At 40.6% G+C, this 23,731-nt stretch overlaps 2 protein-coding genes across 2 annotated transcripts in view; both read left to right on the forward strand.

Moving 5' to 3' along the window:
- Positions 1–497: 497 nt before the first annotated feature.
- On the forward strand, positions 498–17,408 carry rab32a (RAB32a, member RAS oncogene family). Its single transcript, XM_069683800.1, has 3 exons — positions 498–1,107; positions 12,242–12,519; positions 15,562–17,408. The coding sequence occupies exons 1-3, from the start codon at positions 894–896 to the stop codon at positions 15,709–15,711; spliced, it is 642 nt and encodes a 213-aa protein (XP_069539901.1). The 5' UTR covers positions 498–893; the 3' UTR covers positions 15,712–17,408.
- Positions 17,409–18,223: 815 nt separating this feature from the next.
- The window catches only part of adgb (androglobin), a 45,817-nt gene continuing 40,309 nt past the window's right edge, over positions 18,224–23,731 (forward strand). Inside the window, exons 1-5 of the mRNA XM_069657578.1 lie at positions 18,224–18,294; positions 18,698–18,857; positions 19,045–19,137; positions 20,251–20,322; positions 20,601–20,777. Coding sequence (XP_069513679.1) covers positions 18,224–18,294; positions 18,698–18,857; positions 19,045–19,137; positions 20,251–20,322; positions 20,601–20,777 — 573 coding nt within the window. The remainder of the gene's footprint in view (positions 18,295–18,697; positions 18,858–19,044; positions 19,138–20,250; positions 20,323–20,600; positions 20,778–23,731) is intronic.

Below are 23,731 nucleotides of genomic sequence, written 5' to 3' on the forward strand. Positions count from 1 at the left end.
CGTTATCAGCTGAATGGCAAAAGCGTGTCATATTTCACCGAATAGATTTGACCTATTTGACACCACGACATGTCACATAAATGTCATTGCATTAATTAAAAATTAAATTTATTTTATATTTACTTAATTTATATTACAGTTGTTTTTCCATAACAATATTTTTATGCCAAAATTATTCGAGAAAGGGGGGCTTAGCTTTTTCCGGGGGGGGGCTAAGGACCCTGCTAGCAACCCCTCCAGCTACTAGTGCCTGCTCCGTTAAAAAAGTTTTTAAAAAAAAAAGTATTTCTAAGGTAACAAATATAAAACTACTCTTAATTACAGGCGGATTTTACACCAATAATAATATGTGACAAACACATTTTTTATTTAATTTCTGCCCAAAGATTTCTCAAATCCTAATGGCGAATTAACTAACTTTCTCACTAGGCAAATTGTCAGTCAAAAAAAAATCCTAAATTTGTCTGAAGGGACTTTAAAAATTATTTACTCCCACTTTTCTGAATAACGCCCACAATGTATTTGTTTTGGTAATGACACTTAACATAAAAATCTCTGGGGCTTGAATATGGAAATCACGAACCCGTGTAATCATGCTTACTGTATTTGCATCAGCACGAGGAACGTTGACCATATGTCAGCTTACATTTCCGGGTCCTATGACTAATCAGGTGGTTGCTGATCGGCATCAGGGAGGAGGAGGAGGAGGAGAAGGAGAATCAGAAAAAAAAGGGGGTGAGACAAATGCAATTTGTGTTGCGTCTGGCCCTCAGCCTTCTGGCAGACCAGCCCAGTCAGTCCTCAGCAGCCCCTCTCAGGACAGGAAGCCTACATGAGCGAGAAAGCAGAAGCTGTCTGAGTTAAGAGAAAAAGTTGTCAGTGTCAGTGTCAGCATGGCCGGGGGCTCGGTGTCTGAGTGCAAGGAGTACTTGTTCAAAGTGCTAGTCATCGGGGAGCTAGGCGTCGGGAAAACCAGCATCATCAAACGCTACGTGCACCAGCTTTTCTCGCAGCACTACAGGGCGACGATCGGGGTCGACTTTGCACTAAAAGTTATCAACTGGGACAGCAAGACGCTGGTCAGGTTACAGCTGTGGGATATCGCAGGTAAGGAAACACTGGTTCACTTTAACAGCAGGTTTGGATGGTAACTTTGGGGAAGTTTCACTTTGACAAATGGCTTGCTTCACATTTTGATTGATTACATTTCGCCTTAATATGCAACCAGAAATATGCTCACGTTTCTTGGAAAATTACGTGAACTCAAAATTCCCAGGCGGCCCTGAAGAGAAGGAATTTATATGGAGAAAATACCGGTTGATCACGTTAATGCCGGTTGTCTTTTTCACTATATGATCACAGCAGCTCATAATTGTCAGAGGAATGTAGGTCACGTTGTTATTACCGACTGAGCGCCGCCCCCATCAACCAAACTCACTATGGTCTTGTTTATTTTCTCTAGGGAGTAAAACTGTGTTTACTGAGTGGCTTTACTGGCCCTCATCTTTGTTTCATATCGCGCTGTCTGTTAAATCCTTCTAATGTCCCTGCCGCATGTGATCCTTGTATTTCTGATAGGAATTTAAGTAAACTTCAGTGACTTATTCTGCTCAAAGCGTCTAAACTTGGCATACACATTCACAGACACACCAACCTGTGCATTCCAACAGCTTGGGTAAGCAGAGAAATCAGAGCAGTGTAAATAAAAAGTTTCTCGCAGGCAGGCAGCCTGGCTCAAACTCTCACTGTTTGTCATCTCCAGGCACAGAAATATCTCACTGTAAACACAGCCAGACTGGGAATGATGTGCTTGAGAAGGACAGGTGGGAAAGGGAGTAACCCTAACACAAAGATGCCAACTAAGAAGGGGTTTAAATATGAAGTTGACAGATGCAGGCTTGCTACAGTTGAATGAGCAGGAAAGAGGGTGCAACATAGGTGGGTGAAGCTATATGGAATCCTTATAGCCAAATTACAATAGGCCTTGTGAAATTGCTTGGTCACATAATGCCAGTTTACAGTGGGTGGTTTTATGTGAGGTGTGATGAGATCACATGACTTCAGTGCCCTTTTGTGTGTGCATGTGCCTTGTCTCCTGTCATGAAAATGCCAGTACTTTTTTAAGCTTATGTTCTTATCATAGTAATTTTGGACATGTATTTTGGAGTGACCTTGTAGTTATAAGTGGCAAAGACATGATTTAAATCATGAGTTTACAATTAGAAATTATATTGTTTAGTTTTTGTACTCTTCCAGATGAAACAAACTAGGTCTCACATGAGCAGAGGGACAGTAGGATTAGTTAATAATTCTGTGAGAAGTTAGCATTTAAACAAAGTGATTTTGGTGAAATGGTTTTCTCTGTTGAAAGAATATATTAACACTGTTCAAGAAGATATGGTGCTGCAAAAGAATAGGGATTGTTCAGACGGTGGTTTTGGCTATAACCTCTCATTAGGGTTCATTGTAAAAGTTGTTTTTTTTTTGTCTGAGATTTTGATTCCACATTTATAGTCAACTGTTGTCCCTTAGTTGTCGTGTGAATACAGTGTCAGCCCTTTATCCTTAAAGGATATGTTCAGGCTTTTTAGTCTGTCTTAAAACAAAAATTCTGAAACTGAAACGTACATTGAAATTTATTGGTCAGTGTAATTGTTGTCTTTATGGACTGTGTTTCTGTCATGAGCCGTAGTGGAGCAGCAGTAACAAGTTAGAGCAGTGGATTTTGCCCCTTCTCACCTGAAGAAACCAGATGGTTTAATTTAAGAGTAAAGTTTATTAACATGTGCTTAAGTTTTCTCTCATACATTTTTAAGACTGTATTCTATATATATATTTTTTAAAATGATTGAATCCTGTGGAAACACTGTATAAGTTTCACGTTAAAAATCCATTTTTCCCATTGTGCTGGGGGTCTGCTAGCAGAGGTGTTTCTATTAGCCTAGCTTGTTTACTTCAGGATTTCTTTAGTGCTCATTGTTCACTTATTTTTTACATGAGCCAAATGAACCCTAGAGGTCATTTTCTCTCCTAAACAAATAGACTGGGTAATTAAAAGTGGGAAAAAACTAAACCAGGTAGTGTTATGTAAAAAAAAAAATCTCTGACGCTCTTCAACTGCCACAGAACATCAGGAGACACTGCAAGCTAGGCTAATGCTAACAATAGCTCAGCTTGTTTCAAGGAGCCTAGCTTGTTTGTTGATGGAATTTCAGCTGCATGGTAGGCTGTCCCATCCATATCAAGTTAAAATGTTGACATTTACTCTGTAACCAGCCTAAATTTCATTGAAATGCCCTTTAGAGATTGTTTTAGGCATTCATCTCCTCACAGTCTGTATGGCCAGAAGGATTAATTGTGGCGACTAGCAACTTTCTCATGTACATGTGGACATGTGTGAGAAATATGATCCTATTAAAAGAAAAAAATAAAGGATTACCCACACCTTAGTTTTCATACTTTAGAATGCCCCATTCTTGTGCAGGTCCAGCCTCTTCTCCCTCAAACAAACCCCATATGCTGAGACAGATCAGGACAGATGGTTAGAAGACTGCTGTTTTTATGTTTATTCCATCGCTAACAGCAGTGACAGAGAGGCAGCGGACAGTTGGGTGCTTGTGTGTGTGTGTGTGTGTGTGTGTGTGTGTGTGTGTGTGTGTGTGTCGTCCAGAACAACTTGCATGTCTGTCACCGACTGATTGGCAGCGTGGGCCACGTTGCCTGCTGTCACTTGGGCCCCGGCAGCACGCGCTCAGTGCGCAGGGGCATCTGTGACTGAGTGCCAGGGAAGGCCGTCTGTCTGTCTCAGCCAGACAACATTAGAGCAGAGGATCTGCGAGGGTAAATAAAACAGTGACACGCACACACACACACAGACTGATATCATTCATGTAGACACGAGAACATGCTTGTACATATTTGGTAAAGGGAACCGTTTCCATGCACACACGCTCTGACCAGAAACAGTGGTTAGATGACAGAGATACTAAACCTCATTATTCACACCTACACCAAGACTGGGCCCGAGGACACTCCGAGAATAACATAAGTAACAGAACGTGGGTGTGAAAGCTAGAAGTATATTCGCCGAGTCATTAAGACCAGCCATTAAGCCATTTAATCGAGCTGAAAAGAAGGAATTATTCTTGGCAACACTGAGAACAACTTCAGAGCTCTGTGTCGTTTTCCAACCTTTAATAATAATTACAGTCTGGTAGGAATGATAGTAATTTAGTGGCTTGTACAAGATGGAGGCACCATGGAAGTCAGCGTGAAGCTTGCCCACCCCCTTTTCACCCAGAATTGCTACTCTCCTGGATTTGTCTAAGCTAGTGGACAAGATGATTACAACAGTGCCATATAGTGTAAAAAGCTTTTCTCTTGTAAGACCGAACAGTCACCATATAGGTGCTGTGGCCAATTTCCTCTGACATTAGCTAATGTTAAACAACCTCACATTCCTTGCTAACGGTAATGTTAGCAAGGAATTTAATTTAGGTAACATTAATCCAGTGAAAATCTGATGTAACATTGGGCAATTCTAAAGGATAAAACAACTTAGCGTTAGTATATTATTGCATATAACCACACCCTAGCTAACATTATGATAGTGTTACAGTATATTAGAGGAAAGTCTTAATGCCTTGCTAACAGTTATATTAGCAAGGGATTTATGGCGGGCTTAGTCTACATAGTTAGCAATGTAACATGATAACCCCACAGTCGCAAAAAGTAATGTTAGCTAGAAATGTATGCCTGTACTGTGTACTTAACTTACTTGTCAACAGTAAAATGAACTACAAAGTGGTGGAATATAAATGGTAGCTGTGGTCAAATGATGATTAATTCGTTTTCAATAATGTAAGAATACAGTATTTGAGCTTCCCACGCTATGAGCATGAAATTAGAGGAAAATGGCTGCAGGGGGAATATGGTGAATTCCTGTCGAAGCAGGAGGTCGCACATCAACAGGGTGTGTGATTTCCATCATGGTACTAACCCGCAGTCAGGAAAAGACAAACCCATGACCCCTGAGGCATGATTAACTGTGTTTTCCCCCTCAGTCGTTGCCAGATTCCACCAGGATACAAAACTTTACGATTAGCACAAGCAGAAACTCCTTCCTGGTCATCAGGAGAAGGCTCAAGGGGTCATTAGATACCTGAGGCATCACAGGATGACTGTAGAGTCAATTAGTTAAATGATTACCTGATTATCAAAATAGTTACTGATTCTTTTGATCGTCAGATAGATTGATATGCTATTTGTTTTGCTCTAGTTGGCAGCAATTGAGCATAAACCAAATCACTGTCGAGTAGTTTAGCTCCATCTGGCAATTAGAACTGATTACTAAAGGTGATGCCAAGACCTTTTCAAGAAATCAATTTGACGAACAAATTGCAACAACATTAAGGGAAAAAAGGTTTGTGCCTGCAGAGAGCACTTAGTGAACAAACAGCAGGAAACACAATATACATACGGGAGACAAATTAGAGTAAAAAACTACATAAAGTAGGAACACTAAGGGACAATGCTCCTTGATTAGATTTTACGAGTATGCTCTACTCTACTAGAGAGATTTAATGTTTTTCTTTCAAAAGGTCCTTATTTGATGATGTGGTGAGCGTGATCAAAAATTAACTCCAAAATCTCCCACTGGTTTTGAGCTGGGTTAAGATCAGGTGACTGCAAAGGCTTATGGGCTCCCATGATTTTGATACATATGAAATCATTAAGCACCAAGCAAAGAGTCATCTAGAATCTTTACGTTTTCCATTCTTTTCAAAAGATAATTAATCCGCTCCTCGACAATAACTTGGTTGTTCGTTTGCAGTCATGTCCTGCGTCATTATTGGTTTCTTTTGTCGCTTGTTGGTGGTAGTAGTAGTTGTAATATTTGTGCAAAATGAGAAGTACTTTTCTCCTGACATTTTGGTCACTTTTGTATATCTTGCTACAATATATGTTATTTGAATATTTACAATTATGGTCATTGTGACCTGGAAACTTATCCCTGCCTGTTCTGGATAGTTACATACATTATCCACGCCAGTTTGAGCAGGTCACGTGTAATAATTCTACTTAAAGTTCAGCAACTTAATTCCTACAACCTTGTGCCGTGGCTTTACATTGATCACCCCCCATCAAACCTTAAGTTGAAGGTGAGGCGAAACAAGGGACAAGCACATAAAGGTTAGGGGATTTTCCCTTAACTCCGATTCTGCTCCGCAGTAAGCTGTAGTAAGTCACTCCTCACATGCTGCTCAGTGGAATTTGAACGTGCCGGTCATGTGTTGCCCACAGTCTCTCCTCTAAAGCTCATGCTAGCGACTACCTCAGCGACTGGACCCTGCTCTGTCTTTGTTATTTCAGTTGTTAGGAAGGCGTGTGGGGAACTTTCACAGCCAGTTGCCTCCTAACAACAGACAGAGACTGCTGCTGTTGCTACTGCCGTGTCTGGCTTGGACAGTTTCTGTGGTAACACGCCCACATGATAGCGATATGTACCACTGTAGAGGAAACTGGGGTTGCCAGGGCTCTGGATAATGATGAGACTTTTCATTCTGTTTCTCCCACACAACAAACAGAGACGATACAGCGGCTGTAGGGAATCTGTTTCCCTTTCATCAAGCATCTCATATCTGTACATTCCCAAAGATTTCGCTTTCACTTATACCTAAAATGCTGTATTGTGCTTAAGGTCAAGCTCCAGTACTCATTAATGTGATCATCTGAGCTGCAATGTCCTAGCTAAAAGCCTTATGAATTCCACAGTAGTCCACTGTCTGTGTTAAGGGACTGATTCAGGAGCATTTCTCTGTAGTTTGAAGGCATGCTGAGCGTTAGAGGCAGCAGCACATGCCTTTGTTCTCTCCTGCAGTCTCATGCTCCTTAGTGGCATTCAGTGTGTAAATACGCCATTGTTCACACAGCTCATTCCTCCATTCCTGTGTTATATGCTTATTGGGTTAGCGGCATATGACACCCATTCATGATTTTAGTATGATTTTATAACTTAGAAAGACAAACATTTTCCAGGATTATAAGGAAAACAATAAAAAGAATTAAAATTATGAAGGTATGTTTGCTGATCTTTCACCTTTATTTTATTGATCTGTCTTTGAGCAGTAGGAATCCAGAGAGCTAAGAGTCCTACACAAGTCCCCTACCTAACCCCTTGTGTGTTCTTTAAGTCAAAGCTTTACAAAAGAGACAACCAGCTCGCTAATTAAAGACTGTCTACACAGCAGTATATGAAATTAACTTTACTTAACTGGCCTTGATTAATCTTACATCAAGTTATGGACAAAATGCACATTTATTATTAACTGCATAAACCAAGACAATGAATAATTAAAGTCATCACTCATGTCATCATTTCCTGTTGTTTTTGACATGATGATTGATGAGAATGATTATAATATTGGTAGAGCAATCATTTGCAGATCAATTGAAAATGAAAAGGTGCTTATGAGTACCAGAAGTACCAGGAACTTTTAGTTCCAGGAACTTCTCTTCGAGGAGCTAAATGGTTCCTTTGGCGCATTGTTGTCTGCGTTTCCACAGCGGCCTCAAGTCCCTGGAAGATTATGCAAATCAGGCCAATGATGTATGGAGTAGCAACAAAAGTAACTGCACTACACCGCCAGTCCAGTAGGTGGCGGTAAGAAGAATATAAGGCCATTAAACAAAGATGACGCCATAAAACATGACGAACGGGCCGGTAGCATCATTTGTGCAACATTACAGTTAGCCTGTTAGCATGGAGGAAATTCAGCTTGTGCTGTATTTGATTATGCTTTATTGCATTGCAATAAAGGCTTTCTTCTCTGACTCCATCTTAAAGCACAGTGATAAACAATCTCAAAGCACGATGATAACAGTGAGCTTTCAGCTACAGTCTTAAAAACATGGCGTATGAAATAAAACGCTCTTAAGTACTCCACCAACAATCAGCACTGCAGGCCCCGCCCTGGAACTTTCAGGGCGGGGCCTCCTAATTGCTGGGATTGGTGGTTGCAAGTACTTAAGAGCACTTGAAGTCCACCGTAGCATGTCAAACCTCTTATACCAAGAAAAGAGAAGTGTTTATTTTGGGGGCCTTTGGAAAGTACTACCCGCGAGAAGGGACTTTTCAAGGGGTAACTTGAAAACCCTAACCCTAATCCTTAGACCCAGGTTCCTGCTATCGAATCACACAGTTCCTCAAAATGTTTCTTGTTCCTGGGGAAAGTTCCTGCTGTCGAAAAGCACCTTATGTAATCATTAACAGTCCTGATGATATTTGCAATGTTGACAATTCAATGAAACGATCAACACCCACAATGAACTAATCCTGGCAACATTGTTTGTGTATCAAAAGCCTGATTCAGCTCCTCTGCGATCCACATTGTAGAGCAAAAATCTGAATTCAATGAGCATGGACACTGTATTTTTAGGTGAAATCAAATTTTACCATGCTGATGTTGTAAATTAAAACTTGCACTCCTACTCTACAGCTAAAAATAGTCCCTAACAAATATATTATTTACTCCACTTTGAATAATGTTTGCTAAAGACTGCATGGCCCAGCTGTTTCAGGAAATAATTTATCCATTTAAAAAGAGGAAGGTACATATTTTATTGTGTAATTTTGCTTTCGGTTTTTCAAGGGACTAGTTTGCAATTACGAAATATTACAATAGCACAGGTCTTGACCTTTTGAGGGAAGTAGTTTTTGCACAAAAAGCAGTGTTAAATGTGCTTAATGTGTTGTTCTACAGCAACAGGACTTGGTTTAGTAAAAGCAGCAGATGATTATCAGACTTACTTGTGACACCTGGAGGCATCACTGGACTTGCTGTCATTTAATGTTAGTGACTTCTGCTTTGAACCCGAGGGCCTTATCAATATCTCAAATGACTCATTACAGCCTATAACAGCCGTGTGTGTATGTGTGAATGCGTGTTCTCACACACATGTGCAGCTGCAATTGGTGATATTGATCCATATAATCAAACCATTCAAGTCTTTTCCATCCAGCCTGTGTTCTCCCAGGAGTAGTGAGGTTAACATCCCAAGACTGGCTGTGCTTAAACATCGACCCAGCAGTGAGGACTGAACCTCTCAGGAGAATTAAGTGAAGTGTTGAGTGTAGACAACGACACGCTGTCACTGCCGCTTTGGAGTTTATTGAGCGTTTTGTCTTCAGGTCCTAGACTAAATGAATGATTATACATGTGCCCAGCATTCATTAGCTTCTTTGTAAATTCAGAATAAGAGTAAACCGGTTTCCTCCAGGTTTTTATCTTAGTACTTGGATGTTATGAATGTTTAAAATAATACGTTTGCTCATTGTCCTTGGTTTCCAGTCATTAGCCACAAGGTTGAGTTTCTTTCAAATAGCTAAATAAAACATGTTAAACTGTGTTCTTTACCAGCAGTTTCTGCCTGTGTTGCCTTTATCTACTTTTAAAATGCTGTAAATGTGGTTTCACTGCAATTTCTTACAGTGCCACAAATTGGTGTCTGTTTGTTTGGTAGTTACTAGAGCTGAGAGTGTGACACAATACTAACATGCTTCGCTAACAGTCGTCCACAACACAGACTTGTGTAATGAATTGGCACAGGTTATGTTGTATTTTACAGCTAATGTGTGAGTAGTGAATATAGCGCCGTGGAGACCTAGCATTGTATGGTTAATGTTCTACTGTACAGTAAAATTTAAGTGCGGAAACTTCTACTCCCATGTCTGTCAAGCTATTTGGCTAACCTGGAGCTACAACTAAGCTAGCTCCACATTCCTAGCTCTCTTCACCCTCACGCAAACTGGGGCCTGAATATTATTCTCTGGACTTCGCTGAGGTCGAATATGAGTACGGACTAGACTGCTATCTTCATTTCTCCTCTTTGGAAGTCTGTGTAAGTGGATGTTTTGCAGTTTTTTCCGGAAGGCGCTGTGGCATACTGGAAGCTAATATCTCATGTAGCTAACTGTGACTTACACAGCAGAAAATAATCACGTTAGCCTCACTGGTCAGTGCTGTAAAGTCACTCCACTCTGTCTAAACATTATGTGGGGCCTCAGTCAGACCTTTAATTAGAACTCAAACTTCCTTAAAATTTATAAAGCCATTATAATTTCTTTCTATATTAATTTTCCTCCACTCTGCTGGATGTATGAGCTCCACAAGGCCTGGAAATGAAAGCCTTATTTCAATCTATGGGCTCTTTATCCCACTGTGTCGTGTCTCTGGTGAATTCACCTGGGGTTACATCAGCTAAAATTAGACTCTCAATTATGAGCAATTACCGTCAGGCCTGTGGGCCCCACAGTGTATTCGCTCTCTCGCTCACACCCGCACTGCGCCACGCCACTCCACTTCCTTGCGTGATTGGGTAAGTACCTCAGGAAACTGAAAGTAAGCTTTGAGAAGCAGTGCTCACAGTTCCTCAAATTATTTTCTTGGTTCATTTTCTAGTTTTGTTTTTATGTTAACTGTCTGGTACATGATCAAATTACACCTGCCCTTTAGGCTTTCTGAAATTGGATTGGTGCAGTAAAAATATGTACTAGATCCATCAAATGCTACTGTGGGTCATTGGGAGTTTGATATAGTTAGAGTCTGGATTTGAAAGAAGTGTTAGCTTAGTAAAAACCTGATTGTAATCTTCTGTCACAAGAAGTGATGCAGTCAAAACCACCGAAACTGAAACCAAGTCTTGAATAAGGACAGAGTGTGCAGAGACAAGACCAAGACCAACAAGTCCCTAACTACATGACACAATAACATAAAAATATGAAACAAGACCTTACGCAAGGTTTTGCGTGTGTGTGTCTGTCTGAGAGGGAGAACCTTCTGTGAAGTAAGAGCACTGCTATCATCAAAAAGAGTAAACTCAACAAAATGTTCTTCCCTTTTAACTTTAAACAAAGAACCCGGACTGATATTTTCTGTTCATGATTGTGGTCTGTTTCTCTAGCTGCAGGCAGCATCAATACACCTCAATGTCTCGGTTCCAGTGAGCATCAGATCTCAGACCCAGGGCCTTTTTATTTCCAATAACTTACCTGTTTTTTGGTTGCGTGTTGAGATAAACTGCTTTGTGTATTATTCACATTGATATTCTGTATTTTTCTTACTGTTAACAAATCCCACGGAAAGACCAAAACAGACTGAATAAATAAGATTGAGTTATTCCTGCAAACATTGCCTGCTGTTGTAAAATTTTACTACCACTAAATCCGCTGCCCTGAAAATTCACTGTTACTCTTATTTTGGTTTCAAAGTTTTCAAAAAAAATACAGTAACAAGTTTTGGGAATTATTCTGTTTTCTTTGAAATTGAAAGTAAATGTGATCCGTCCTTAAGGAAGTGGAGCAGGCGGAGCAAACCAGCCTGGAGCCAACAGCAACAAAGAGAGAGATGGATAAACACATTGTTGGTTATTGTTTTTTTAGATGGATTGTTGTCTGAATTGGCAGCACTTTCTTACAAAGGGAAGCTTAATAATAGATGCAATTGAGAAGGCCTTGACTGCTTCCTGTGATTTTATATGTTAAAATAAATCAGTGAGCTTTTGAGCATATCAGTATACTTGAGAGTGACGTCAGTCAAGCGTTGCCATAGATACCTTTTGCCAGTTTAACCATAGATTCACTTCCTCCATTGAAGTACTGTGCTGTACGCCTCAGTGCACACTTATGCTAACATGAAGTGATGCGGGTAGACTGAAAGGTATGTTAGAGCACTGTTCCCTATTTTTCTCACTTCAAGAATTTCTTTCCTCTTAAGAGTTTTGTTTTATATGATCTAATTAAAGTAATTTAAATTCTACTTCTCTTCCTACACATTAAATCCACCCTTAGTCATTTGTCACGATCTGGCAGCATCTAAAAACCTCCTGTGGACCAGTTATGTTTAAGAAGAGGTAGTTTCAGATTGATGGTGACACCCAATACCCTGCTGGTAATTCCCCTTGCTTTGCCTTTGTGAAATATCACCTCAGATTTTCTCACAGGATGAGTTCAGAGAATAGGCTTATTATCGTGGCAGATTACTTCTGCAAGTGTCTGTTGGGGAAAAGTAGGTCAAATAAGATCATCATTATTGGGCCACATTTCTTGGAGGAAAATTGCTGAGCTCTCATTGAGATGCGAAAAAATGGAGAAAGAACTGAGATGCAACCAGGATCATTCACATTTTTCTTTATCTATCTCGATGACACGTGTTCAACTGAATTCTCTTTCTTCTCCCCGCAGGTCAGGAACGGTTCGGGAACATGACGCGGGTGTACTACAAAGAGGCCGTGGGGGCGTTCGTGGTGTTCGATGTGACACGGGGCTCCACGTTTGAGGCGGTGGCTAAATGGAAGCATGACCTGGACAGCAAGGTGAAGCTGGCCAACGGCAATCCAATCCCCTCAGTGCTGCTCGCCAATAAATGCGACCAGAAGAAAGATGTCTCCAACAGCACAGCCCTAATGGACAATTTCTGCAGAGAGACTGGCTTTCTGGGCTGGTTTGAAACCTCGGCAAAGGTGAGAGATCGATATATTAGGTGGAGAAGCTACAAGTCGAACATTCAATATGAGTATAATAGCTCTGTCTTGTTTAACAGGCTTCTCCTCTCTTTGATGTTTAATTTCTGATTAATCTACACTATAAACCAGAGTTCAACTGCATGAAATGACCAAAGTTCAAGCCTCATATAAATGCAGGGATCAACATGAGGAAACAGATTTCCTTTGAACTCTCTCAGGTCATGGTCCAAACATGGCAAGCAATGACTTCAAATCTCATTTAACGCATGAGCGTGACTTGTTTGTGGCAAATCCAATGTGATAAGGGCTTTGAAATGCAGACACAGCTGGGCCAAAATAAAAGCACCCTCTGGGCTTTTATTGTGAAAACATTTTGCAGTTTTTACTGAATGGCACTTCTTCTTCGTGGCAGACAGGAAATCGTCTGAGGCACGCTGCATGGAAGAAAGACCCATTTTGAATAGTGTAATCAGACTAGTTGTGAAGTTTTGTTGGGTGATAGATTATTAGTATAAGGATAAAGTTGAAATTACAATGTATCTTTCTGAAATCTTGAAACTTTGACAAATGATACGACCGGAAATTTGTGACAGGAAATTAGTGGATCTTTACATCCTGCTGTCTTTCCATTCGTGCACAACACATTTATCTTTCCACCCAGTGGAAGGATTTGTCGGACAGCTGCTGCGATAAGGTATCGCGTGACGTTGATGGATGTTGCAGCCCAGAGCTGTGAGAGTTAGAGGGGCGGGGCTCTGAAAGATAATGTTCTGTAGTGTTTCTCGTCAGCGTCGGTCACAGCGTCACAAGATTGGTGTTACTGTGTTTGTGTGTTTACACTGCGCCTCTGTGCTTCTGTTCATGTGCGTAGGATTTGGTGAAGTGAGATCATTTGTGCTGCCTCTCACTTCACCAAATGTTCAGTTAAGAAAAAAGTGATGGAAGAAGTATTTAGATCCTTTTTTGAAGGTAAATGTAGCAATAATACACTATGAAAATGTCCGACTTCAAATAAAAGTCCTTCCCGCTAACTGTTACTTAAAGTATAAAGGATCAAATGGAAAGAACTAATCATCTTTATGAATCTGGTTGTCTGAGTTGCAAAGCTTGTTTCTGTCCGATAAAGAGTAAAATCTCCTTGCAATATTATCGGAGTGATCAGCAGGTAACTGTGGCCGAGAGCACCAGGCTCACACAAACAAAATGCTGCCAGTGACTGCATATGCCAGCTCATGTTGAGTGATAAATGACTTCCTTTAAAGGACTGAGTTGAATGTTTTGAGATTTAGGAGAAAGCTCTGGCGTTTCCTTCTTTTCACATTTGTTTCCTTGTCTAAGTTTTTAACTTGAACAAGTCAAAAATCCAGAAAATGCTTGCAAACACACGCTTGTACCCATCCAACCATAACCATCTTTTCTTCTTTCAACGTGGAGGAATGCTTTGATGAGTTTTGGCAGTCAGAATACATTTATTAACTCATTCTAATTTTCGAATAACCTTGGGCTCTGCAGCTATGTCTCGTGCTCTGTCATGTGAAGTCAGTGCGTGCGTGTGGAAAGCCTTTCCTGCCATTTCCTTTTTTACAATAAGTGTGTGTGTGTGTGTGCCTGGTGTGTGACTCATCCTAAAACAAACTGTGATTGGAATGTTGTTGAAGAGGACCAAACTTTCTTTCACTTTCTTTCTCTCTTACTATAATAATACTATAATGGTGATAATAACTGTGTTTTTATGAATGGTTTTTTAAGCAGTGCTCATAGTGGATTATATTTGAGGTAGGCGAGTACAACTTCTTCGATGTTATAAAAGATCAACGTTAACTTGACCTGATTTTTTTATAGATTTCTGAGTTAATGGAAGCAGGACTGCACAACTCTTTACCTGCTTACCAAAGGTCAAGGTTCTGTCAAAAAAGAACACCTGGCTGCTGGCACTACTTTTAAATCTGTTTTATGGCATTCAGCTGTCCAAAAACAATTTCACTTTTGCTTTCCATTTTGTGACATGTCCAAAAAGTTATGTCATTGAGGTAGTTTGTGAGAAGGTTAAGGCAGTTGGGTTCATTATCTCTTAACAGTAATTATGACTGTCATTAGCATATCTACTAAAAGACACATTAGGCTTACAGATTACAATAGCAAGAAGAAGCATGTATAGAACGAAGAGGAGGAGGCCAAAAATTGAGCCTTGGGGTACCCCACAGAGGATGTCTGCTGTTGACAACAGTGTTTTGCCTATATTAATTGGGAAACTTAAGCTAACTCAGTGCTAACCTTTTCACTTCTTGAAAGGTATCTTTATGCTATATATATCTAAATATCTATATGCTAATAAAAAGATGGTTTAGCAGAATAAGACAATAGATATGCCTTGTTTTAGTCACAGTTTTGTGATGTTTAGCGCTAAGGCAGGTTACTTGGTCAACTTGGTTTGCTTTTTTCCCTGTCCTTAATCAGCTTTGCTGGGATGTAATCATTTAATTCTTCTCTTTATTTAAGAGATATGACAGGTGTATATACTCTACTTATTGAAAAGTCATTTTCAATAAATGATGTTGTGCTTTTTGCCAAATTTCTAATTACTTTTAAAAATAACAAGCAATTAGATAGCAATTGTTATTCTTTACTTTTGCAACCCAGTATTATTATTATTTTTAAAATATACAGTACTTCAAAACACTTAACATGTGTTTGATCTTTGTTACTGTAGAGCATGGAAAAACACCATTAATATTTATACCTCTTCAACCCTTGGGAACACAGCTTTCAGCCACAGTGTGAAGGACGAAAGCAAGGGGAAGTTTTTACCTCAGATTGTTTCTCTGAGAACCGTCTCTATCTTCCAGCTGTTGCTCTGACAGGCTGCTTCATTTAAAGGTTCTTTGGTGGACTTCAGTAGCCATTCTGAAGGGATGAATAAAGTCTGTGATGTCTGATACTGAATGTAGTTTGCTACAAGTTTTGACCAGCAAGGAAAATGACCACTGTTAACTGTAGAAATGTACAAATACCTAATTTACTGTTTTGACCTTTTCTCAGGAGAACATCAACGTGGACGAGGCGGCATGTTTTCTGGTAGAGAATATCTTGGCTAACGACAAAGGATTACCATACGAGGAGAGCAACGGAGACCGGATCAAACTGGACCAGGAGACTGTGGCTGCTGAGAGCAAGTCAGGCTGCTGCTAACACTCAGTCCGTTCATATTAGCCATCCGCCTCCCTTTGGCAGGGTCCCACCCGCTCACTCAGCCTGTGGCTCTCAGCCCTCCACAGCAGCCTCTCAGAGGAATATGAATTTTTTTGAGTCTTCAAAGCTCCAGGATCTTCTCCTCTCTCTGCACTGACGCCCATTTGACCTGCACATTCAAGTTTCTCTTTGTAGCTCTCCCAAGGCCAGAATAAACCCCCAATTTTATCTTGATGTTTTTGTCACTTCACTTACCAGGCTTGTTCCTCCTTATCCAACACTTCTGAACAATAGGATCTTTAATTCTGTGTTTTTGTTACCCTATGTTTCCCTGATTGTGTATTCCACTAGCAGCTATGAACCCACCCAGCCCTCCAGAACCCCGTTGCCCTGAGAACCTCTGAAGCTCTGGACTATACCATTCCTGAAAAGGCGTGCAAACTAAGCAGAAAGTTGTGAAACACAAAATAGAAAACTACCTGTAGCCTCTGTCACTTTGGTCAATTCTCTCTCAGTATCATTTTCATTCAACTTAAATCTGTAAAATAAGACACTTTATTGTTCAGTGTTTCTTAAATATTTCTAAGGTTAATATAGTTAATGCCCCTTAAACATCTATGTTTGTATTACCTGCCGTTCTTTAGACTACTGTGTAAAAAGTTGAGTTTTGCGTTATCAAAATGTCATCATATCTCTGTCTTTATGCCATATTTTTTCTGAAATAATGTGCCATAATGCCATAATTTTTTGTTATGTCAATTAGAGGGGAAACAGTTTTTTATTGTTTACTCAAAAATTAACAAAGACACGGACCAACAACACAGTGTTTCAGGAAGAAAAGCTGTATTAACGGTACACTGAGAAAACTATGTATGAGTGTATTTCCACTGGTATGAACATGTAGATCGTATTAACATTATGTTTTTTTTATAATGTGTTGGGGCATGCATTATACAACTTGCGGGATATCATAAAAACAGAATCCTAAAGAGGACTACGCTCTCTTGTACATACGTAAGGTAACCTGTTAAAGTGTTCAAATAAAATATGAAGTCTTTTTTAAAAACATGGAGTTGAGATTAAGTTTACATGTGAAAATACTTTAAATCTACGAGACCAAAATAGAATAAAACATTTTAACTGTTTTCTGTCGTCTACTAGTGATTACACTGTCTAATTTAATATGTTTAATGAATGAATTTATGTATGCTAACACTGAAGATTTGTTGATTTTCCCTCATAAAACCTGCTGATAGACAAACTGTAGGAATGAATAAATGAGGTCTGCACAATGTACTGACACAACAGTCTTTAGCTCATTTATAGTATAAACAAGGGATGCATAATGTTTAAGCAGTAATGCCTGGTGCAGGTGGTTCAGGTTATGGGGAGAGAAATCAAAAATGGCAGAAAGCTGGTACAGCAGATTCTGCTGCAGATTAATACTACAGAGCGATCATAGACATTACGATGACTGCTATGCTAGAGTGAAATCACTGTTTCTTGAAAAATGAGCCTAAATATTATTTAATATGAAACAAAATATCTGTACATCTACAGTCTGGACTTTACATTATCTAGCAATGTAAGTGTGTAAAGTCCCCATTGGTAGAAATTGAAAATGATAAAGAAAAACTTGGCACAAAGGATTATGGATAAAGCTGTATGTGTGAAAAGATTAAGACTGTGTGTGCGTGTGTGTGTGTGAAGGAGAGAGACAGAGAGAGGGAGAGGAGGGGGAGCGGGGGTGACCATGTGACTCCACTCAAGAAACAGTGTGTGATAGTCATCAGACACTGTGCCCACAACACTACAGTTTGTGCTCCTCCACACACCTAATTGTTTCCAGAGCAGGAATGCAGTGTTGTGTGCAAACATGACCTCAACTCTCATTCAGTGCCAATACTGAAATCCAAATCATGCCAGTAAAGCACTTGAGCATGTTTTTTAGACAAAGATTTAACCTTGACAACACTTACTTGCTTTTATCTTAGAGTAAAAGGTTTCTGTGTACGTGTTGATACTGATTTTCAGTTGTACGAGCCATGGTGACAGACTGGCAATACAATTCGATTCAATACCTTGGCCTTCTGGAAATGCATTTTTTGTGATGCTTTTACTGTTACATTTTTTTGAAAAGGTATTGATTCAATCTGCAGCCCAATTTGAGGCAATATTTTGTGGTGGTATATTGCTATTTATTGAAAGGGGTTTGTAATATTCCCTCTGTTTCTGTAGGAGGTATAAATGCCACATGTTTAATTAAAGGTACACACTTTTCTAGGCTGTGACGTGACTTTCTGTAAATAGATGTTTTGTGAAGGAATATCTGTCTATTCCTGACTACAAGTGAAGCAGCAGCTGCAGGCCCCGCCCACGTTAAAGCCACGTCGCGTAGCAACACACAAACTTTGAAGAGCCGACACATATCCAAAACAAACGCCCCTCCGGCAGGTACTTGACTGGTGTGTTGATCACTTAGCTTTCAGATTTATCACGCCTAGCTAGTACAATGTCCAAGACAACACCAAAGAAAAGGGAATCCTCCTCCAGCAAAGTGTCTTTAGCCGAACGACCGCCTGAGTGAGTTTGCTTAAAGTTGGTAATTAGCGTTAATTAGTATCAGTTGCTGTTAGCTTTAACGTTAGCTTAGCTGCATGGCATGGACATAAGCTATCGATAGCAAGCTATAATTTATTTTTAACTAGCTAAAAGAACATAATAACGAAACGTTCTATCTATCTATCTATCTATCTATCTATCTATCTATCTTACACCACTCATGACATGTGAGTGAATCTGTCAGTGATCCTTCATGATTAAAACAGCAGCTCATACAGCTCTAACTATGAGAGGGTAAACAGGGATTTGATGGATTTACTCCAGACTGACACTTTGGTACTGAGATAGCTAATTTTGGTGCTAAATATTGACAAAACGGAAGCCAAGAACAAATGAAGTGAATAGCCATGTGTCATCATTGCAGTGCAGTTTCCCTAGCAGCCACTTCCTCTGAGAGTCTAGGAGGTGCATGGAGATGCAGATTCCCCATATGGCCTGAGTGGAATGATGCAGAAGTCAACAAGGAGAAATGGGACTCGAGCAAAGGAGCTGAAGATGGAAAGACAAACAAGAATCACAATGCTGTAAATCTGGAGTATAAGATAATTCCAGCTCTAAGAAATTCAATCAATTTTTAATAAGTCTATTGTGTCGTTTTTTTGCAACACTAGTAATATGCCTCAAATCCAATTTGATGAATTTTCCATATAATGTGTATTTTGTTCATTCTGTGTATGTATTTCCAGTTCACTATGTTTACTTTGTTTGCAGCCATTTTTTGAAGACCCAGAGGGAAAAATCTCCCTGCCTCCATCTTTAAAAGTGCACTCCTGGAAGCGTCCTACCGAGTTTGCTGACAACAAGGTAACCTTCATGCCTCTGTATCAGTGATATGGTGTCTTAAAGGATTGTAGACGCCAAAATTGTACCTGTTCCAATTTTACAACAAAGATAGTTGGCCGTGGACATTACACTTGGACTGTAATACCACACTATGTTGTGGTTCAAATACATGTTGAAGAGCCAGCATATGACTGGTGCATATATCATTGTTTATGATTTATTGTTATTGTGGGTTTTTCGTATTGTGGGTCATAGCTCCCTGAAGTCCTTTATGGTCATTCCACTTTATTTAACATTTGTAGACTAAGTGTCTTATAGGCTTGATTGGTTAGAACAGGCTAAATGATTAATCTCCTAATCAAAAAACATTGCTAAGTTAATTAGTAGCTGTTAGTTTTAGCCATCCCATGTATTAACATGTGCGTTTCTCTGCCACACAGTCTGAAATGTAGTTAAGGAAATCTGCTCTCTATTCGCCTCCAACTAAGTTTTAATTGCATCACTCCCCTTTTCAGTTACCCTCTCTCAGTGAAGTATTGCGCAATTACTGGAAGCTTCCTGCTTTTTGAATTACTCCTCACACTTTCACTCAAGACGTCGAAAGCATTTCATTAATTTCATACAAGAGGAACACCGGCTAATCACAAAGCCATCAGCCATGCAGATGCAGAAAACAGCTCTTCTGTGAACATCTCTCTTTCTTTCTTTTGCAAGCTAATGTTATTGAGGGAAATAAATTGGAGAGCTGCTGTGACGGCGGGACATAACGCAACCAACCGTGACTATCAAAGCTGATCTCTCTCACTAACCCCTGACCCAGTAATTCATTTTTAATTAGTTACGTGGGCGAGTCTATTAACTTGGTAGTGATATATTCATCACAGACACAGTCTTGGGGGTATCACGACGAGGTTACACCAGTTTAGGCGTAGAAAAAGCATTAAGTAGGTCACGTTTTCATGTCTATAACGGGTGACAGATGTGATAGAAATATTATGAAGCTAGTACAGAGATGCTTCAACACTGTGTGACTTCAGAAAGTGTGTCTGTCATCTGGCTTTGAAGGTGCTGAAACTCTCAGGTGAATGTACCAATCCGTGCCTTCAAGGATAACAATGATATGCTTTATTTTAGGGTCTCACCGTTGTTGAAAATCAAACGACCTTTGACCTGATCTCCTCCAATGATCACCTGACCTGCAGTGAGGTGAGTTTTAAATCGTTTTTTTCCTCACTTTTCTTTTGGAAATTGCACTGACTTTTTGCTAACCAGTATCGACCTGCTTTGGATGGTGTAATTTAGACGTGAAGGCAGGGTGAAGTTTGACTGACAGAAATGAATTAGACTGGGGTAACGCACTCTATTGATCCTGTGAATGATAGATCAGATAACTGATCATCCAACCAATAGATTTAAAGATTGGCAGCGAGCTGTTAGACCCGTGATTACTTTTCTCTCCCTTCTCTCCTCCATCTTCTGTCAAGCTGCTGAGGTGGATCATCAGTGAGATCTATATAGTTTGGACTCTGCATTGCTCCACATCTACGGAAGGAGACGGTTGGAGACCTTGGGAGCACGTCTACTCGCTGTGCAAGGTGGTGAAAGGTCACGTGCCGCTCTACAACAGCTATGGGAAATATGTGGTCAGACTCTTCTGGATGGTGAGTCTTAGGCCGCTTTCCCACTGGTCAAAAAAACAGCTGGCTTATTTGCTTAATGGGAAAGGCTACAACCGGCATTCAAACCCAGGTTAAAAGACTCGGCAGTAGACCCCGGGTAATTATCGCCTCGGCAACGATGCGAACACTAAATCCGTGTCAACACGCTAATCTCCGCCCCCTTTCCGGCGCGAGGCTATGCTCCGTCGGTAACTTCTGCAACTCCTTGTCATCTCAGCTACAAATTCTGCCCGTCTCCGTCCAAGTAGCGCACAAACATTGTTTCAAATTTGTCGCTGCTGAGTTTAACAGACTGAGTAATAGATACAATAAAGACCAATCCACCGTAACATCTTCACTGTTTACTAACCCTGTTTCGGGCGCATTTGTGACGTCAGACGGTGACGCAGCAGAAAAGGGACCGACAGGAGTATACTTCACTGGCAATGGGAACAGAGACAATCTGCATTTATAAGCAGGTCTTCCCGGGTCTAAAAAACCTGCATCAACACGCTAATTTTAGGTGGCAAAAGCAAAACTGGTCTACTGAAGGCAAAATTCTGACATCACTGCAGATAAAGTTGCTGCTTCACAATGCCTTTTTGTTAAACACACATTTTTAGCAGCACACTTGAGGCAATGCATGGCGTAAGATTGCAGAGTATTGCTCATCAGACCCCATAGGATGCAGAAGATGAGAGGGGGAGGAGGGGAGGCACTGAGGGTTGGAGGAGGGGAAGGGATGAGAAAGCCTTATCCACTCAGAGCTCAAATCAATCAGTCTCACTGCTGTGCCAAAAGTAGCTGTGCTTCATACACTGTCTGATGAATAGATACGGCTTAACAGGAGTCAGCTGCTTCTCAGAGAGCACGGCTCAAGTTGGATATCTACGCCTATTGAGACCATGAGAGCAGGCACCACCCTGAGAGGGGCTTTAAGCACTGCAGAGTCATTCATATTAATTAGGCCCCTTACAGATTTTTACCTCTGAAAAGATTGTCATTGCGTTGGTGTGCAGCTTGAATGTGCTGCCCTGTGAGTTCCAGTATGTGTGTGGCTTGCCACAGATCTCTAAGTAGTGGACACTACATCATTGTGGCATTTTCAGAAAGGGAACTTCTACCAGCACAAATATTTGGGTCAGTACGAGAGAGTGGAAAGAGACGGAACAGAAAGTGAAGGCGTTCCCTAACACTGTGACTCTCGCCTTGACACACAGGCATGACACGGTTGTAGGCAGCGGTCCCCGTGCCAACCATAGCACGCTAACAGATGGTTGTTGAGATGGCATTAAACACCCAACCCCCCCTTCCCGTTTCCTCGTCCTCTTGTTGCTCGTTTCCTCCCCTGCTCGTATGATCTTTTTATTATTCCGCACTGATCTTCACGCTGTCCTGAATATTCTTCCCATTCTCATTTTCTCACCCTGTTTTTCACCATCCTACAACCCTGTCTATCTATCACCTCCTTAACTTGCCCTTTTGCACTGCATTCTACCCCATCTTCGAATGCATAGAGCTCCTCCTTAAGGCGATGGTTTGACAGGAAAATGGAAAAGAAAGCAAGGCAGGCTCGCCAGCACTCTATATAGGCTTGGATTGCTAGTGCACACTGCTCTGCTAGATAAGGAGAGGCACAGCTGTGAGCAGTCAGTCAGATTATCACCTGCTCGTGCCGCTTTTTCTTCCAAGCAGTGTGAAACTCCCCCAGACGGCCAATAGACAGACCGCACCGCAGACGGCATGTAACAGGCTCTGACACTAAACAGGATGCTTGGATGCAGGAATGAGGCAGCTAATGTTATGAGAGGTGTTGGATATGAAGCCCAGAGATGAGAGAGTTTAAGGTAGTGAGGTATACATTGTGGTTTCAGGGGGGAAAATCTAATTTGGTGCTTATTGTTCTGATCTGATCTGAAGCAGAGGCGTAGAAGTGAACACACAGCAGCTCAGATAATAATCTATGAATGCACAGAGAGGTAATGATGGGCACTCGTATTTGTAAACACAATTATCATTTTTATTTTTGTTTAACTGTACTGGCTAATTAAGTGACATTTAGCAACATTCGGCTTTATCTTATAATAATTCAGTGTTTTTCTTGAAGCTCCTGTGAGGAGTATTTTGCTGGTTATGAATCAGACGGAAATAAATACCGATACCTTAACATGACTTTCAAAAGTAACCGCCTATAACTGCTGCCATTGGGTCGTTTTTTTAACTTTCACGGTGAATGATTCCGTTGACAGTTGAAGAGTTTTTTGCCTTTATTTGATAGAACGGCTGAAGAGAGACAGGAAATGTGGGGAGTAGAGAGCAGGGGCTGACATGCACCGAATGGCAGACCAGGAGTCGAACCTGCGATCAGCGCGTCGAGGCCCTAAGCCTCTGTACATGGGGTGCCTGCTCTAACAACTGAGCTAAACCAGCGCCGAAGAAAGAGATTTTAAATTTGGAAACACTACATATGAAGGTACAGGACAGGATAAGCAAAGAGATGAGACATAGCGCTTTGTCCACAGGGGTTGTCAAAAATGATACAGCATGAAAGGTTCCTTAAAGTAGCTTTAAGAAAGTGATGGAAATAAGTCGTTTTTACCCTTTGGTTTATTCAAGAATTCAAGAACATACAGTATAATGTGTTAACAAGTGAGCTTAAAGTTGTAATCTCAAAAATCTCAGTTTCATTCTCTTTGGCGCCACCTATGGCGGTAAACAGTAATTCCGGGAGCACACTTCCCAGATATCCAGACAGTGTTGCATGTGTGACGTCCACGGTTGGCTCCAGTTGAAACTCCTTGCTGACGGTCGCTTTCCTTTTTAGACTGTTTGCCTTCATCTGAGCGTCAAACTTTTTCTTTGGATTTTCACTTATTTTTGAAGTTGTATCTGTAGTCATCGATTTTTTCTTTGTTTGTTCAGCCATAGTAGATTACTGTTTACTTGCAACACTTGCA

The sequence above is a fragment of the Semicossyphus pulcher genome, unplaced genomic scaffold (assembly GCF_022749685.1).
Source record: "Semicossyphus pulcher isolate SPU_LCO1_2020_fin unplaced genomic scaffold, fSemPul1.0.p SCAF_11, whole genome shotgun sequence".
NCBI lineage: Eukaryota > Metazoa > Chordata > Actinopteri > Labriformes > Labridae > Semicossyphus > Semicossyphus pulcher.

Coding starts and splice junctions, on each gene's coding strand:
- rab32a (XM_069683800.1), top strand. CDS start 894: ATGGCCGGGGGCTCGGTGTCTGAGTGCAAGGAGTACTTGTTCAAAGTG. Junction 1,108..12,241: donor ACAGCTGTGGGATATCGCAG/GTAAGGAAACAC, acceptor TTCTCCCCGCAG/GTCAGGAACGGTTCGGGAAC. Junction 12,520..15,561: donor GGTTTGAAACCTCGGCAAAG/GTGAGAGATCGA, acceptor ACCTTTTCTCAG/GAGAACATCAACGTGGACGA.